We start from the raw sequence: 18223 nt of genomic DNA, 5'->3' as shown, positions 1-18223 counted from the left end.
CGCTCTTTGCCCAGGAGTCAGGACTGTGAACCCCTCACAGCTGCAGATGTCCCTGCTGCATCTGCAGTAGCTTCTGGGGTTTGTCCATGCCTTATGGGGGCCACTGCTAGCTCTGCTGGGCTGGGACAAGGTGTTTCCTGGCACTCTGCACCATGGCTGGGGCAGTTGCTGGGGTGAGAAAACACTAAATTAGTGCAGGTCCCTTTGTCATCACCTAGCAGGACCTTTGAGTAGGCTGAAGTGGGCAGGGGCTTTCTTAAAATGGCTTTGAAATTGCATTCACAACACAAGTGGTTGTTTTCCGGTAAAACCATTCATTTTTTTCTGCCACAAAACCTAGAGGGCTTTCATATTCTTTGAGATTGATGTGGACTGATGGGCAGACTTATGCCTGCTTTAAAACCAGGGCTGCTGGCATCTCAAAGCTCGGTGAGGTAGATGGGCAGACTCCCTGGAACTAAATTTGCCTCCACTTTGTGCCAGTCAGCTGTCCTCCCTTCTCTTCCCTAAGCCACCAGGCTCTCTGTGCACTGGCATTTCTCTTCCCTAGCAGCTGCTTTTGGGGAACAAAGCCTGTTCAGAAGTCTTTGGTTTGTCCTGTGAGGTCTGTGCACTCACGTCTAACCCGCTGCAGCCCCCATCTCATCAAAGGGAGCTCTGGTGGGTTCCAAACCTCAAGATGGGCATCAGACACCTCAGGACACTACTGCTCACTCTCATCCCTTAGCTACTGAGTTGCAGGTGAGGTGACTTTGTTCAGTGCAAACTCAAACTCATAAATTAAAACAACTTTTGTCAGTGACTTTGCAGGAATTGTTTCTTACACAGATGCTCGCAGGCCCGTTTTGCATTATTAGAGCTATTGCTCTCTCAGGTTATGAAACACAGCATTTTGACAAATCCCACCTGCTGAAATTAACCAGTTCATTCAGCCATACAGGAACCAAGTTTGTTTTTTCTGCTTGCATGGACATATATCATAAAAATAACCTGGGCAGCGTCTCCAAAGATTTCCTTCATTCACCTGTTAGACTCTACACAAAATCCTACTGGGGGCACAGATCTCATCAGGAGCAGCTGTGTATTGGCTGGTGCCAAGAACAGCCCCTCACTTTGGTTTCAGTTCACGTTAGGGCCACTGAGAGCCTCCACTGTCTGTCCCATTCTGCTGTACAGAAACAACAGCTCCTGGACTTGGTGTTTATTGCTTGGCATTTTATAATGACCTGAAATCAAATGGTGACAGTTGATATCTGCCCTGTGAAGAGCTTTGCTGGCCTGCTATGGGGCTGCAGGTGGCAGAGAGCAGTGACTCCTTCTCCCTTCAGGCTCAGTGCTGCCCTTGCTTGTGCACCTGCCTTCCTTTGCCCACGTCCCAGCCACCAGTGCTGACTCTCCGTGGTGAGGCATAGCCAGGACCCTGGCAATGTGTGAAGAGATGGAGCTTAGTCCAGTCTGTGAGGACATAGTTTCAGCCTAACATCAGGGGCAGGACTGTGGGTCACAGTGGAGAGAGCGCAGGGCCTCTGGCACGACTGGGATGTATTCACGTAGCACAGCCTTGGGAGATTTGCCCCAGGCCACATAAGGGACTGGTTGAAACAGTCTCCATGTTCTTCACCAGGTGAAGGGATGGGATGGGATAGTAGAGTAGGGAGGTGTCAGAGGAGTGGAGGAAGAACTCTTTGCGCAGTATTCAGGAGCATGACAGTGCAGGAGAGATTAGCCTGCCTAAATACACCATCCAGAAAGATCCTGGGGCAAATCATTGAATGGTCTATTTGCAATCACTGGTAGATCAAGGAACTGCCAGTCTAAAAAGTCTTTAGTGAGGTCATGTCACACAAAACTGATCTAATACTGTTCTTGAGAGTAAAAGCCTGGTAGATCAGAGGAAGGAGATGTAATACGTGCTTACAGGTTGACTTTGGGAACACTGTTGGCACTAGCAAACTACAAGGAAGCTGAGAAGGTGGTTGTGGCACGGTGGAAGTCATCCTTAGCAGGGTGTTCAGTGTGGCTAGGGATGATTTGGGAACTGGGGCTGGCACTGAAACCCACTAGTAATTGTGGGCGTCACTATGCAGACAGGGCTTAAAAGTGCTTTGGTGCCAGAACTGAAATTGAAAATGAGCTCAACAATCTCAACAGCAATTTGCAATCAGTGAGATGAAATTCAGTAAAGACACAAACTAAGCGCACAATATGAAATGAGCACTAACTGGGGAAGCAACAGGACTGTAATTGCTCTCACTAATGCTGTGCTGCTGAGTTCAGCCCTGGGAGATCCAGGGGAGAGTCTCCCCATGGGTACAACCAGGGTTCAGTGTGGACTTTAGATGCTGGTCACTGAGCAAGAGTCGTCTCAGCTGTTGCAGAAGGGATTGCAGCATAGCGCAGCAGTACCGGTTGCTATATTCAGCCTAGCTGTTGCATAAGTTTAGCTCTGATTAATTTGTCTCTTTGAGTTTCACCTTTTAGGAGTGATTTGGAAAGCAAAATAAAATTTAGTAAAAAAGTGAAGAGCAGAAGGATTTGTTCCAAAGCATGCTATTAAATATATATGCTATGTTAAAAAGGAAAAAACCTAACTGTTATGGGCAATAGAAGAGGGTCATATTAGTCCAAAATTAAATGCGACTAGCTCAGGGGTAGGATGTAACAGCTATTTAGCACTTAGAATTTAGAAATTTTTAGCATTTAGAAGTGTGCAGGACTGAGACATGAAGGAGTTTCTCCTAATCACTGAGACCTTCGGAGCAGAGCCAAGCTGGCAGAAGTGGTGACTGATAAGGAAGTTAGCTCAGATAAACAAGCTCTTTCTTGTAAAACAATGTAACAGGGTTTCCAGAAGAGATCAAATGGTCCTCAGCCTGCCCGAATGAATGGCAGCTCTTCTGCTTGCCGAGGCTTTGATTTCTTACTGACTCGTGGGAGCTGAGTCAAATCAGCTGAGGCTGGTGCTGTTTTCCTACCATGTCAAACTGGGAGCGACCCAGTTCTTACCGAAAGAGGAAAAGCTGGGAGATACAACCCTACAGTGAAGCAGCTCCTACAGTTAAGCCAGGTGACACAGACATTCTCCTCCCCGCTGTGTCACATGCCCTGGAGCAGGGGGCTGGGACGCTGCAGGGCAGAGAGATGTGCTTAGCCCTCGCCTGTACCTTGGGCTTTGCAGCCACCTCCCCTCTAGCAAAGCTTTCCCAGGTCAGCACAAAAAAGCAGCTTTCACAGGTGCCTGGCCATTCTCCTGAGCTCAAAGCTACCTTTGAACACACCTGTAACAAAGCTGGGGTCTGTCCTTTTGCCAGTGACATAAAAGTGCTGAGGAAGCCCATGAATTTTAGGGTCTGTCCGGTGCTGGCATCGGGGCAGTCGAGAACCAACTGCAGTGACATCAAATGTCGTCACTGCAGAAGCAAGGAGGCAATGAGTGTTTTCTGAGTTGTGTCTGTTTTCCTCCTGACAACCCCCTGACTGCCCCAGGTGTCAGAGGAAGCAAGGACTGTCTTACAATCCTTATTTATAATTCGAACATGTCCTCCTAGAGAAAATTAATTGGAGGCTGTTCTAGTTGCAGTGGGAGTACAGAAATCGTGCAAAGTAAGGCCTCCACCTCATCACAGCTTGGCTTTGATGCAAGCTGGAACTGCCCTTCTTGCCCAGTGCCTTTAGGATGCTCCAGCAGATGTCTTGGTGTTAGACAGGGTCTGGATGTGGCCTGCCCACTTGTTAAATATATTACCTGATAGTTTGAAACAAATCATCTGTGGAGTTTGCAAGTGGATGAGGTATCATGATTCAGTCAAGAAAATGAGGTAAATCCATCACAAGGACTGTGAAAGCCAAGCAGTGGAAGAGATGTCAGCTGGTAAAGGGCAGCATGATATTAAATTATGCCTCACCTTTTGCTCTTGCACTGATTTTATTCTTTGTTGCCAAGTTACCAGGTACATTTGCCTTGTTCCTACATACATATTTATTTACCCCCAGCCTTGGTTCTGGTTGCTGTCAGGCTGTTTTGTACATGCCAGCGTTGCCCAGACCACTGCTGGGGAATGAAGGCTTGTAAGCCTGGAAGAAAAGTACAACAAAGGCTGCAGTCACTGCAGACCCAGTGTGTGTTCGAGGCATACAACAAAGGCAGTGTAGGTCAAAGTAGCTTTTCAGCTACCTTCTTCATGGACCACAAGTCATCTGGTTTGTTCAGCTAGTAGAGAGGTCGGTGGCTTTTAGGTGGTGGTGTTTGGAAAGTCCAGCTCTTGCCCAGATCCCTGGGCATTTCCCTCCCTGGGCTTGCCAGGCCACTGTGCTTCAGGGCAGGGGGTGACAGCAGAGTATAAGGATGGAGTGGTCTGAGTCACCTCAGAGCTGCTGAGCAGATGAGAGCCTGGGATGACTTTCAGGCTGTAAGTGCAGTTTGCAGAGTATGCGGTGAGGTGTTCAAAACTCTGAATGTGTTTTGATGCTGGTAATAGTTATGGTTGTGCACTGTGCTGTGCTTAGAGAGCAGCCGTGGGGAGCCTCAGTGGGGAACAGCTGGATTTGGGGAGGTGGAATACGTTTGTGTGATTCGTAGACAGAGGAGCTGTTGATGCAACTAAGCTTGGCTTCTTCTCTAGCTGTTTGAGAGTCAGGCATCAAAGCAGCTAATTTATGTCAAATATTTTCTATAACTGTAACACAGCAGAGTTAGATCCATTATTGCTTGTGCATCAAGCATGGAGGTTCTGTTGTTACCTTGACAGTAATTTTAAAATGTTCTTATTGAATAAAAAGCATCAGACAGAAACTGCAGGATTCCCTTGATCCCATCCCAGAGATAACTGGGCATCTGCTTTGGTTCAGTGCTCCTTTTCAGGGGCTACTGATATCACTGAGTTATTGTCCTTCCATCAAGGAGAAGTTTGCTCTGAGCATCTGCCTGGCATATCTACCATCAGACTATCCAGAACTTTGGGATTGTGAGTCTAGGTTTCTTTTGATGGTTGTTGATGCCAGTTCATAAATCCCCGTGCTGCAAGGAACTGCTTAGCTCAACAGCTTGGGCTTCATTTGGCGGGTGATACAGGTCCCCCTGCACTTCCTTGGAGTGGGTGTGCAGGTTTACAGGGACCATACACAAAATAGCTGTTGAAGTCATTGGTTACTGCCCATGCTTTATCCTCCCTGGGGATCTGCAGCTAAGATGGAGGAAGCAGAGGAGAGTTCTTGCACTTTCCTATTTCAGACATTTTCTTTTACCTCCCTCTCTGTGCCTCTCCCCAGGTTTCTTGTTCTTGGAGTCTGATTTATGTTCCTCTAAGGAAGTCACCACATATTGTTCCTAAGGTCTCTGTAACAGAAGAACTGAAATGCCCTTTCTCATTATCTGAATGCTTATTAACAGAAAGAATGAAGGTGTCTGCCTTTGTGTGCAAGCAGCAGGGATCTAGACCCTGCAGGTCCCTAATTTACTTCTATAAGATCTGCAGAAGGTATCTGATAAAAGAGACTCATCAGGAGGCTCCAGCTCTCTCTCTGGGGATGAGCTCCATAGCTGAAACACTTTTTGAGGGATAAAAATCAGAGGTTTGAAACCTCCATTCTGTAATTTCTAAGTTCCTCCTGGATGAGTGTGGTGGCTTTGGATCTCAGCACCTGCAGGGAGGGCCTAGGCAGCATGAGAAGAAGTGGCATGCAGAGCTGTCAGGAAGGAGGGGGCTGTTCATGGGAGGACCCTCACTGGTTTGTAAGCTCTGACAAGGATTCTGCTTTCACGCGGTTTTTTGCTCCTACACAGTTCTCGGTACCATTAAATCTCAAGCTGGTGTCTCAGCATAGGGCACCATGCTGCTGTGTGGCTACATGCTGTCTTCCCATCAAAGCTACACTTTCTGCTTTAGGGACCCTGAGCAAGTTACTGTGTTTCCCATGGATTCATTGACTGTGAAGGGTCACATTCTGACAAGCTTCACTGCCTTGCTGTCTTGCTGGAGGTAAAAGTCTGGGTGATGCTATGGTACTGAGTGAGGCATTGGGACTGGACTGATGGAGGCAAGCCTGCCCTGTGAGCTGTAGCAGCCCAGAATGGCGTGGCACATTGCATGTCAGTGAATATGTAGATAAGCTTGTCCGCCACATGTGGCAAGTTGTGCAAATATCAGCCCTCATCAAAAATGCCCATTTGCATCACCTGTCTCACAGTGTCTGGTTGGTGGCTCTCATCTGGGTGGTGCTGGGTGAGCACTTGCCCTGGGAAGAAGGGTGACCTGTGGAGGCATCTGCTCTCTATGAGAGGATTTTGATGTGGCTCTGGATCTGGTCATCCTGGCTCCCTATGAGTCTGATACTTGAGTCACACATGGAGCTGGGGGTGGCACTTCTGTGGGCTGTGATTACAGTTCTCTGGGTCAAATACTCAAAGAGGGGTCATCTTGCAAGACCTGAATGGCTGTCTTTGCACGTAAACAGTGGTATGTAGTGTGGAAGGATAGGGGACACTGGGGCAGTGAAATAGAGTGCTGTTGGTGAGTCCCTGGCATGGGAGATCCGACTGGATCCTACTCCATAATTGTTAATCTCAGGACCTGAGTCAGCAGGACAACTCAAGGGAGAGCTGCAGCTTTTCAGTCTCCCATTCTTTGGGCAGAAAACCTCACACTAAGCTCCAGGCAGATCTGCAGATGGTGCCGATCATGTGCAGCTCTGCTGCTTTACAACACTGTTAAGCTACATGAAGTGTTGTGGGAAGCCCTGCACCCATTTTACATTACTCAAAAAGCACTGAGAAAAGTATTGGTCTGACCCCATTTCCCTCTCTCCTGAGAGCCTCTGTAAGCTTCTAAATCACAGCCTTCGAAGTCCTTCCTATCACCTGTAGCCCACCCCTCCATCTGGATTGTCTGACAGCTGATATGAGACTGATGTTTCCAGCTGAAGAACTGAAATGGTTTGTTCTTTTCCATGATTTCCTTGGTAAAGGAAAACAAGCCCATTTATTTAGAAGCTCGTAAAAGAGCAGCTTTATAGTAGCAACATTCATAAACTTGTTTGCTTTTGACCTTCTCCACATTGCTGATGGTTTCAAGTTCTTGTCTCAGCCATTGTGCTTGTCTGGGCTGTCAGTGACATTTTTGAAAAACAGCCTCACCCAGAGTAATTTGCATTGCTCAGCACTCCAACACCAAGCCTTTAGACATGCCATCTTTCTCCACTGCAGTGCTGAGCAGGGTGTGCAGGTAAGATACATTGACAGCCTTATAGAACAGCAGTGCAGACCTGGTCACAGAAGAGACCTGCCCCCTAATTCCATGTTGGTTTTTTTTTTTTCCTAGATTAATTGATGCTACTCAAGCAGTGGGCATGTTACAAAGCACTGAGCTTGCACCGTTGGTGGGGAGAGTGGGTGGGGGTGGGCTGAATCATGCCCTTAAATTAATGAAAATATATTCTGTGAAGACAAACAATTAAATCTTCAGTGAGTGTGGGTCATGGGGGCCTGATGTGCTTGAAAAAGATCTTGTTCGTTTTCAGAGATAGTAAGACAGCAGACATAAAGTACAAGCCAGGACAGACGCCTTTATTTATGTCTAGAGGTAGGAAATTGGGATTACCTTAGCTGAACTGTGGGACCTCAAGTGTCAGGTCTAGATTCAGAATTCAATATTAGCATCGGATATTTTGAGGAGATAAAATGAAATTTTTTTTCCACCTATGCTTCTGCTGACTGTGGAAGGACTCTCCAAATAGCAGATTCTCATCTGTAGCTGATGCTTTGGATTCCCTTCTTCAACTATACTGTCACGGATTTCTTCAAAATACATCTGAGAACCCTGTCCACTTTTCAAGCCCTTCCCTGTCTGGAACAGTCTTATTTTACCTGAGTCTGGGGGGAGTATTCCTCATCTTGTTTTTTGCATCTGTAAACATTTGCTTGGTTTTTCTGCCCAGACCAAGGACATGACAGATTGCTAGACACTGAGGCTTAGGAGACTGGGATGTGTGCTCACACACTGCCCAGCTCTTTGCTATACATGGATTCAGATAAAATTCGCCAACTCGTTGGTGCGTGATTGGGAAAGCGCATGTACTGATTTGATACAGAACCTGCCACGCTCTCTGGAATAAGCATTTATAGGGTAACACTGACCAATTTCAAATAATTCCTAGACTCAAATTGTGAGCATGGCATTGAAATAATATGTCTCATATGTCTCCTAAGTGCTGGTAAACAAGACACAGCTGGCAGGAGATGTACAAGTAGTTTAGTCCTAATTTCTCCCATATTCCCACTGTACTTGTTAGCATTAAATATTCCCTTCCTGAGTTTTTCTGAAGCCAGAAAAGAGAAAAGAAACACAAGGCTGACAGTCTCCACAGTGGAGTCAAGATAGCAGTCCAGCGTGCTGGAGACTGCTTGCTTCAGCTCTGAGGAAGAGGGGACATCATGTTCTATTAGCCTTTGCAGGCTGTAACAGTGACGGGAGCTAATTGCAGTTATTGGGACGTGATGTTAACATCTTCTCTCGAGTACCTATCACTGTTCCCTCTGGTGTCACTATGACACGTGGATTATCGTGCAGGTTCTGTTTCTCTGCTGTGTCAGTGCCATAGGTCTGAGGTCCATGCCAGAAGGAATCCAGCCTGAGCAGGACATTGGGCCTGGCCCCCTCCATCCTCACCTTTCCCATTTGGCCAGTCTTTACCTGGCATTTCTCTCGATGGTGTGGGAGAAGGACATGTGCGCATGCATAGCATCTGAGGCAGATGGACTGGAGTGGGCTGCCAGCACCAGCGTGTCCCGTGCTGTGCATTTGCCTGTGCTTCCTTGGCTTTATCCCAGGGTTCACCCTTAATCATACTGTCCATGTTCTCATCACTTCCCTATTAATTTCTGGTTTGAGTCTTTAATGTTATTATTAAACTGGAAATGTTGGAAAGCTCTGCAATAAGGGGTAATAAGTATTTCTGACAGTGTTCCCTTTTTATGCATCAATCTGTGTTAGACTGATTTAACACCTGGTTGTCTCATTACTTGCAGCACTGGGAAGGGAGATTAAAGACCTGTGGGTTTAGCTGGCTCTGAGCCTTCTCCAGTCCAGATCAGCTGGAGCCTGACAAGGGTCTGGGGAAGTGCTTGCAGGGTACAGCAGGGAACTGGTCCTCACTCCATGAGTTCCTGCAGGAGGGAGACAGTCCCTCAAAAGAGGCTGGCAGCTTCTGCACATGGTTACTTAAAAGAGGACAAAGGTCCTGACTGCAGATGGTAATTGTGTCTTGAGGCTGCCTTTCTGTGGCACGTTTTCTCTCTGAATTCTCCAGCCGTTGTTCTGCACCAAGGAGTGTTCCTGACTAGTTAATCCCTGTTCTTTGCCTTTTTATTTTCTCAGGCCCATGTGTTTGATCTGAGCATTAATAAGTATGAAGCTCTCTGCACCCAGCTAGTTGTGTCCAAGAAGAAAAATAAAATAACCCATATTCAGTTTAACCCTGTCTACCCTATTGTCATAATTGGAGATGAACGAGGCCACATTACGTCCTTGAAGCTCTCTCCCAATCTACGCAGGATGCCCAAGGTAAGGGTGACCTTCAATCCCCTAATGGATATACTGAATGAAGAGCAGGTCTCATCATGCCTTGTCACTGTCATCTTTCCTTTTGTACAATGTTGTTGGCAAAGCTGCTCTCTCTATTAAGGTGCTTAAGATTACCTCAAACCTTTTGTCTGGGATGTTGGATCCCTGCCTCTGTTCCTCTGTGAATAAGAAGGCTCAGTTTGCTCCTAGACGGGAGAGGGAACTAGTGGGAAGAGGGTCTGCTGTCTGAGGACACTTTCTCACCATGGTTCAGACAAGCCCTGAAGCTCTGCAGAGGTTCATTTGTTTCCCAAAGCTCACATATTTTCTGGGATTTGCTGGGTTTTATTTGCAAAACTCCTTGAAACCAAGTAAAGGTGGTCTCAACTCCTTTCCAAGTCCTCCTCCAAAGTCTGTGCCACCTGTCCTCTTCCACTCCTGGATCATCAAAGCCTGTTCCCTGACCACTGTGTTGTCTTGCCTGTAAATGAATAAGCACTGTCTTTAATTTGTGAGGAGAATTGGGATCCTTGTCTCAAGTAAAAGGAAAGAGATGCATGTACCTCTGTGTGTTGGTGAAGCCCCTTTTCCCACCCAGCTGTGAGGTCCAGTAATGAAGGATGATGACCTCTCCCACATGGACCTTTTATGAGACTTTCCTTCTGGGCTTCATGCAGCTATGAGCTGAATGGCTATAAATGCAATGTCTTTTCTGAGCCTCTGTAATTATCATATCCAGTTGACTCTTCTTTAATGGAGCCTTTTCAGTTTCAGGCTTTTTAGAATCGATCCAAGAAAGCAGTCTCTCAAGATGATAATCTTTTATTTATATACTTGCAAAGGTTTTATGTACTCTACTAACCCACTGCATTAGGCAGGGTCTTTGGCCAGGAACTAATCACTTTGGTGTCACTCCAGAGTCTTCTGAGTCATTTTTTAAAAAGTTCCTTCAGCCAAACACCACTGGAAATGTGAATCTTCCCTGTGCTGTGAGGGCATAGAAAACACAGTACTGCGGCCGGCTGTCTGGGGCTGGCAGTGGCAGCTGTGGACGGGAATGTCTGATATGCTTCACACTTTTCTGTTGCCATCAAAACTGTAGCCTGAGACCATCTGAGCTCTCAGGGCTGTCGTCAGTTTGGCTCAGGGCAAGTTTCCTGGTTGCTTTATGAATCCTTCCTGGACATGGGCAAGCACTGACTGCCATGGACCCTGGCTGCAGAAGGTTTCAGCAGTGGAGAAGGGCCACACACACAAACATGTCTGCTCTTCTGCACATGCCAGCTGTAGGCTGAGCAGCACCCAGCAATACTGTGCTGTGAATTCATTCAGAATCGATTCAGACGTCTCCCTTCCACTCGTGGTGTCTATCAGCAGCCCTACAGAGCCGGTGTGAATGGTGTCATCTCCTTTTGCCAACTTTCTTCAACAGGCAAATTGCAAGTTGTTGGCAAGGCGGTTTAAACTGTGAGTCCGGGAGTGGACAATGACTTTTGCTGACCTAAACCAATGGGTACCAGACAATATATAAATGGGACGGAAATGGACTCTGCTACTCTGATGTTGTTAAGGAATCCCATCTCTTGCTTGCTTGGTTAGGTTTGAAGGGACATTGAACACTGATCTAAATGTTTCCTGCACACGCAGAGAAGAAGGAGGGACTTCAGGCATGGCTGGTGATCTGTGCAGGTCCCCTGGCTACAGTCAGCTCTTGTCTGAAAGAGCTGAGAATTTAAAACAGATCACATGTGGTTGGTGACAAGGTGGCAGATCTGGGTCAGCCAGCTCAGCACCCTTTCAGCACCACGAGTGAGCTGTGTTGCTGAGGCCATGTTTTGTGGCTGATGTAGCATCTGCTGGGATGCTGTGGTGAGGAGGTTTAGCTGCTGTGAGAGAGTGCTTTAACAGAAGAACATCAAGACCTGGCAGAACACAGTGCCATCCACTGCATCCTCTTGTCTATCTCTTTCCTGTGCCAACACCAGCCTTTCTGTCCTTAGTCAGCAGAAGGACTGCAGCTGCATTTGCAAGAGTATCATCTCACTGTGGGGATTTTAATGTCGTTCCATAATATTGATCCTGGCTCCTCTGAAGATCAAGTTATCACGCTCTTTAAACCTCTACTCTGTGAAGCCAGCTTTCCTCTGTAAAACGACTTCACTTCTCTCCTCTCCGGCACTTGATCCCCACAGAATCCTGTGGGAAAACCTACCTGACACCCAGGAGGACAAGACATGGCCAGTGTTTCTGGAGGCTGGGACCTATAAAACCAGCCTCAGCATGTGCAAGCTTAGCTGCCTTGCCTTGTTCACATCAACTCCTTTGGATATGGGAAGGTCCCTTTTGCTGAGGTCTGGCAGAACTCAGGGTGTGCAAGGGGCAGTGTAGCCAGGGGCTCATCCAGGCCCCACTGCCCCTCTTTCACACCGAGGTTTGTTTGTGAAGCTTCTCCACCAGCTTCCCAGACAGCTAGGACAGATGCTTTTGACAGGTATGACTAGCAGATTAATCACCCTTTTCTGAGAGCTCTTAATAGCCACATGTCATTCTGAACCCCTTCTTCCCTAAAAATAGATGCAGTGCTGTCTGCTCCATGTTCTGTGGATTCCTTGGCTGTTGCTGGGCTTCCAAGATACGATTCACCGAGAGAGACTGAGCTAACTTCATTCCAGTGGGATTTCAGCTGTTCTCAATTTATTCTGGTTTCCCTCTTAGTTAAATCTGATGTGGTGGGTAAGTGGAAATAGGGAAGGTAAGGACTCCTGGGTTCTCATCAGATGTTGGTTCATTCCTTTTCTCATGTCCTTGAGCAAGAAGAGGAGGTTCGAGAGCTCTTTAAATAATTTGCAGTGTTGATCTGCAGCTTAATTAATTCGTGTTTGTAAAACACTTTGGGATCTTTAAGAAGTGTTATTTAATACTCCAAATTTCACTGTCAGCAGTGTTAGTGCAGCCGCATTTATGAACACTTGGCAGAACAAATATGCCAAGGGGAGAACTTCTCAAAAATACTAAGGTGGCGTTTTCAGAAGTTACTTTCACCAAGACACACAGTAAAAGGTTCAAGAAATATCTAACAATCTCTGTGAGTTCTGGCCTCCTGAATCATTTACTGGCACATGGGGAAAGGTGCTTTTGTTGTTGAGAGGAAGCCGTGGTCAGGGACATTGCCACCTACCAGGCATTTGTGTCAAGGGCACCTCTGTGTGCACAGTGAATTCAGAGGTCCCTCTGCTCCAGTAGGCATCCTTTTGTCTTTGTCCTGGTGATTCGAGTCCCAGAACCTTCCCTAGCCCCACAGGCTGAAATCTTTGGAGTGGGACATCCTCTGGCAGCAAGGCTGTTGTCTCTAGATTGCATGAGCCTTCTGGGAACACACTACCCAACTGCTAAGGGAGGGCAGGGAGGGCAAAAACGGCTGAACCCAAACCTTGTGGGAAGAGCAACCGTGAGGCAGAGAGCAGAGCTTGCTGAAGGCGGGTTTGCAATGGCCTGCACTGGGCACCCGTTGAACACCCATCTCCCTCAGCACCCAGGTCTGAAAACAGGTACTGCCTTGTGCAAGGAGACCTGTTGAAACTGTTTTAGGTCCTTCTGCTTAGAGCTCAGGAGTGGGGCAGAAATGCTTGCAGTATGTTAAGATGCAGCAGTAGGAACAAGTGTCTCTGCTGTTGTCCAAGCCATTTTCGGACTCAAGCGCTTCTTAAATATTGCAGAGGTTGTCAAGCAGGAATTGTTTAGCTAATAAAGTGTTGTTCCTAATTTGTAATGACCTCGGTGGCTTAGTTTACCTGGGGGAAGCTTTGCTGTAAGAAGAATCAGTTTAGGGCAGAGCTGTTTAATTAGTAAGCCTTGCGGGTTTCATTCGAGGACTGGAAGAAATTAAAGCATTTTGTCATCACAGTCAGAAGAATGTGAGTGTTCATGGGGTTTGGTTTGTTTTTAAAAAAATGCTGAAGTAGCCTTACTCAACCCCTGTCAATGCCAAAAGTAAGCAGGAGATAGTAAAAAGAACTGTGAAGAGGTTTTAGAAATGTTGGGAGACCACAGGAGAGTGGGAGAAGGAGGCAGGTCAAAGAAAGGTGGCCAGTACCCAGGCTGTCAGCCAGGGAGGTAGCCAGCTTATCTTGGATATTTATCTTGGATTAGCTAGGATGATTGTCTCAGTCTCTGCTCCTGCTACTGGTTTCTTCATATGCAAGTCACCTCTTTTTCTGTCCCTTGGGGAGGACAGAGTTAATTTCTTCTCAGGCAGTAAATCCTGGCTGACAGGGTCTTGCTGGTCATGAGTGGAGTGGGAAGGGGCAACACAGCTGCTCACCCATCCCAGGGTGCAGCAGTATTGCTGCTGGGTCAAGAGCTGCTGACAAACAGCTGTGAGCCCAGTGCTGGCTGCTTGTGAGGAGCTTGTGGTGTGGGGACAAGCAAGGGCCGTAGGGTGACTCTGACCCTTTCTATCCATGTGTGCATGCTAGGCAGCTGCTCTGCTCTCTCTGTGCTTTATCACACCAGCCAGCGTCACCTCTGCACTCCCTGTGCCACCCTGCCTCTTTGCAACTCTGATGATTTTGCCCTTGGCCAGATCCAGGCCAAGGCTACACAGACAAGGAAGGGGCATCAAGTTTTGCTGCCTAAAGCGCTTTGGCTCTTTGACCATAGCTGCATCAAGGTTTGGGAGAGATCAGTCAGGATTTGGGAGACTGTGATGGGCAATGGGAGGGTATTGGGATTTTCAGGAGGTAAAGGAGGGAAGGAAATTTGGGGAATATTGGTGGAAGTGTGCAAAGTTTTAGGGAGGCAGGAAGAGAGTGACTGAAATCTCTTCCTCAGCCTATCCGCCTCCCCAGCACTGCCTCCTTCACTATTTCCTGGAACTTGAGGTTGCTTCCTCCTTATGCTCTCCAGCAGCATCCACTGCACTCAGTGCTTTCTCAATAAGGGACCCTGGTTTTGTCCCTATACTCAGCCTCGGTGGGATGCAGCTCAGGTCCAGAGCTGGTGCTAAGCTATGACAATGTGAACAGACAGTGGGATGTTTAGTTTTGAACCTCACTGCTTTGTGGCCTTTTGTTGCTGTCACCTAAAGTGATGGGAAGAAACTTGAAGGAGTTAAGGACCAGGAGTTTGTTTCTGTTCTTAGTATTTTCCTGTGGCTGTGGGAGATGTTTCAGCAGCTGTGAGGTATGATCTGACCAGCACAGGATGATGAACCTGAACTGCTTCCTTCTGTCCCAGGATGTGCAGTCCATCTGTATGTGGGACTGTGTTTACACAAGAAAGCTGTAGATTAGATGCGTTCTCTGAGGTCACATCACTCCCGGACTGCTGAGTGGTTTATTGTGGAGAGAAGGACAATTTGCCCCCAAACTTTCAGCAGCTCTGATGTGATATTATTATGTCTGAGAGAAAAGCACTTTCCTTTCCTCTCCTCTCTAAACAGCTCAAGTCTTGCTCTTGTAGCAGTGATTCCTAGTCCCTCTGTTTTCATGCAAATGCTCCTCCCTCCTTGAGATTCCTGCAGTCACTTCTGTGCTGTTCGAGCAGTACCAATCTGCCTGTGTCTCTTCAGGTCTGGCTAATCGTGCAGTGACCCAAAAACACCCAGCACAAGCAAGTGCTGGAGGAACTGGGCATCGAGTGCTGCTGTGCCGTGCCTACATCAGGACTGCCTCCTCCAGATGCACCTTGGCCCCCTGATAAGGGGGCGCACACAAATAAGTTTGGGTCTCGTAAAAATTGACATACAGCATGATGGCTCTTCTGAGATTTGCAAAAGCTTTTTGAATTCCTTTCGGTTTCCCCCCTGTTATTTAGGCTGGCTGCAAATAGCTGCTCTCTGTACTCTAGCGGATGAGCTGAGCACCATGGGGTGGATCCAGGGACTTATGAAACCCTATTTCTGCCTGTTCGCAGCTTTCTGTGTCACTTGTGTAGGCCATGTAAGGACACATGCACTGGTGTTGACTCCTTGCTACAGGAAGGAAACCCAGGGCTGGAGGCTTCAAGACGAGTAGGTTAAAGAACCACGGGTAGGGACAGGTCACTGTGAGCCTGCCTCGGAGCAGGAAGAGCTGGAGGTGGTTGCTCTGACAGTCCCTGCTGCTGGCAGGGTTCTAGCTAGTTCTGATTTTGTGCTAGTTCTGGTTCTAGCACAGGCTTAGGACATCAAGAGGCCATACCACTTGTGTGCAGTCTGCCAGGGTGAGATCAGCGTGGCTTGTGACGTGTGGCCATTTCGTTATGCAGATCTGTGACTCATAACTGTTCAACATCTACTGAAGGGAATACTGATGTGCACTGATAAACGCAGGCTCCCCCATCCCTTCTGCCTGCTCCTGCCCCACAACGCTTTCCTGCCCTGCCACTGTGCTGGGAAACCCATTAGCAGGAAGACCTTCATAGCCCTCCAGGATCCTTTCTTCCTCCACTGTCCCACATCAGGATATCTCCCAGTCTAGCATAGACTGAGATAACATGAGAAGGCTGTTTAGTCCTGGAAAGCTGTTTCTTGGGAAAGGAGATGGTCCATGTGCCAGCAGGCTCCAGTCCTTCTTGGGCAGAAGTGAAGCCTTTGGATATTTATCTGGAGATCCTGACCATACTCACTGTGCATAAGAGAGTGGCTCTATCGCACAAATCCAGCTGTCCGAGAGTGACACCACACAGGTACAATGAGTTCTGGATCCCGGACAGAGATGTGGCAATCTTAGACACTAGCACTGTTTGGACAGCTAACACAAACAAGCCAGCAGTAGATCTAAAGGACTTGAATCTTCTCTTATTGAATAATTCTTCTTCACTTTTGGAGAAAGAAGTTTTGGGTTGCATCAGACTATGAGAAAGGAGAAAAGAGTTGTGTGTAACCATGGCATTACCAAACCGCAAGGTCAAAGAGCTGGGATTTTCTTCTTTTCACTATTCCTGGCCACATGTCTCCAACCTTATTTCTGTTGTGTAGTGACACTTTCTGTGATCGCTCTGTTTGGCAGTTGGTGAAGAGACAACATCAGCATATCTACAAGTTATTTTAAGATGAAGTAAATTCTTAGTGGTCAGGATGAAGTGTGTTTATTACATTAAATGGAAACACTGGCAACTGGAGCAAGAAAAAGTCCCATTTTAAGAAAATTCAATAGTACTTATAAATTATTTCTAAAGTGCAATTCTTATCCTGTGGATTGCTGTATACTGTCGGGGGGAGGGAGGGGAAGGGGGGCAATGGGGGGTCAGGGCATGGGGCATGACAAAGCCATGAGGACTGATTTTGACTCTCGAGTTTTCTTTTTGAAGATCTATAATAAAAAAGGGTTGCCCGTGTTTGAAAGTGATGCAAGACCACTCCATTTTGCAGTACTAGAGGGCTGGAGAAAGACGCTAGGGCAATTTGTTTTTGTGATCAATAATAGTCAAGTCACTGAGCTCAATGCCCCCCTCTAGACATAAATCTGGTGTGTGTGCATTGGATTTGCTGTCCTCTGGATATTTAAGAAGAACTCAAATATGAATTTGGCCAAGCAAAATGGGTTTTGGTGGATCCTTATTTCACTCCTTGGCTCGTATTTCTCCGTGCCAGCAGTTATGTTGCAACAAGAAGTGTTTTGCAGTACTCTTCCTTGTGAGCAGATTGTGTCTGCATTTTGGTGCCCTCCATCCTAGAGCTCCCCTAGTCCCAGCAGCCTGGGCTTTACTCCTCTGCAGCCCATTGAGCCCAGGAAAATACCTGTCCTGGGAAATACCTAATGTGTGAGAAGAAGCCCTGCTTCATGTCTTCAAAGGAACTGCATTTTGGTTAGGTCTGTGAATGCCTCAATATGCCTGTTCCGCTTGCACAATTCCTCTTTGAGCCAGAGCCTCTGCTTTCTCCAGGACCTTGGCAGAAAGCTGTGGCAGCTGAGGAGAAGGCATGGCATAACGTAATGGCAAGAGAGGCACTGCCCAACCTCGTGGACCACTTGACTCGCCTTTCCTCTGCTTCTTTCTTTAGCTGTCTTCTGTGGATTAATATCTACACACAAGACTTAAATCCCCTCCTGAAAATCGAGGGATCCTGAGAAATCACCAGTTCTTTGCCTGAATAGCAGCTCCAGGTCAAAGGCAGGGGGACCCTCAGGGGAACAGACTGTTTTCAAGGCATGCCTTTGGCAGAGCCAGCAAGGGAGACTTTTTGGGAGACTCTCATTCTCCCATTCTCTGGCTGGGTTGAGAGCAGGTCTGCCAGCCTGCAGCATCTCCGACAGAGGCTATTGGGTGCTCAGCCCTCTGCCATAACTGATTATGGCTGCCTGCTGATGGAGGCAGTGTGGCTGCTTATCCTCCAGGTCATCTGAGGGTGAGCTGCTTTTTTGCCAGAGAGCCCCAAGCAGCTCTCGGGAGTGCAGCTATTCTTGAGCACTGGCTTTGCTGCAGGGGTGTGGAGGAGGAAATCTTGTTAGCTCAGCCCCTGAGCTGCAGGGTGCGTTTGAAGGGCGAGGCGATGGCTTGTCATGAGGACATGGTGTGAAACAGTGGCTGGGGCCTGGGAGACCCAGCCCTGGTCCTGAATCTGACCTCTGCATCTCCTTGGATGAGATGCAGCTCATCTCCATGTTAAAATGGGTTGAGGACACCCATATCCCTGGGACCCACAGTGGCCAAGTGACACCATGGATCTGATCTCCACCGCCCCT

The 18223-nt window shown here is 47.5% G+C and overlaps 1 protein-coding gene across 1 annotated transcript in view; it reads left to right on the top strand.

Moving 5' to 3' along the window:
• DNAI1 (dynein, axonemal, intermediate chain 1) overlaps nucleotides 1-18223 on the top strand; it is a 59411-nt gene that overhangs the window by 20894 nt on the left and 20294 nt on the right. Inside the window, exon 7 of the mRNA XM_010139648.1 lies at nucleotides 9372-9557. Within this exon, the coding sequence (XP_010137950.1) occupies nucleotides 9372-9557 (186 nt within the window). The remainder of the gene's footprint in view (nucleotides 1-9371; nucleotides 9558-18223) is intronic.

Source organism: Buceros rhinoceros, unplaced genomic scaffold (genome assembly GCF_000710305.1).
Source record: "Buceros rhinoceros silvestris isolate BGI_N320 unplaced genomic scaffold, ASM71030v1 scaffold4647, whole genome shotgun sequence".
Lineage (NCBI taxonomy): Eukaryota > Metazoa > Chordata > Aves > Bucerotiformes > Bucerotidae > Buceros > Buceros rhinoceros.
The sequence above is the reverse complement of the archived record's forward strand: the minus strand, read 5'-3'. Positions and strand labels throughout refer to the sequence as shown.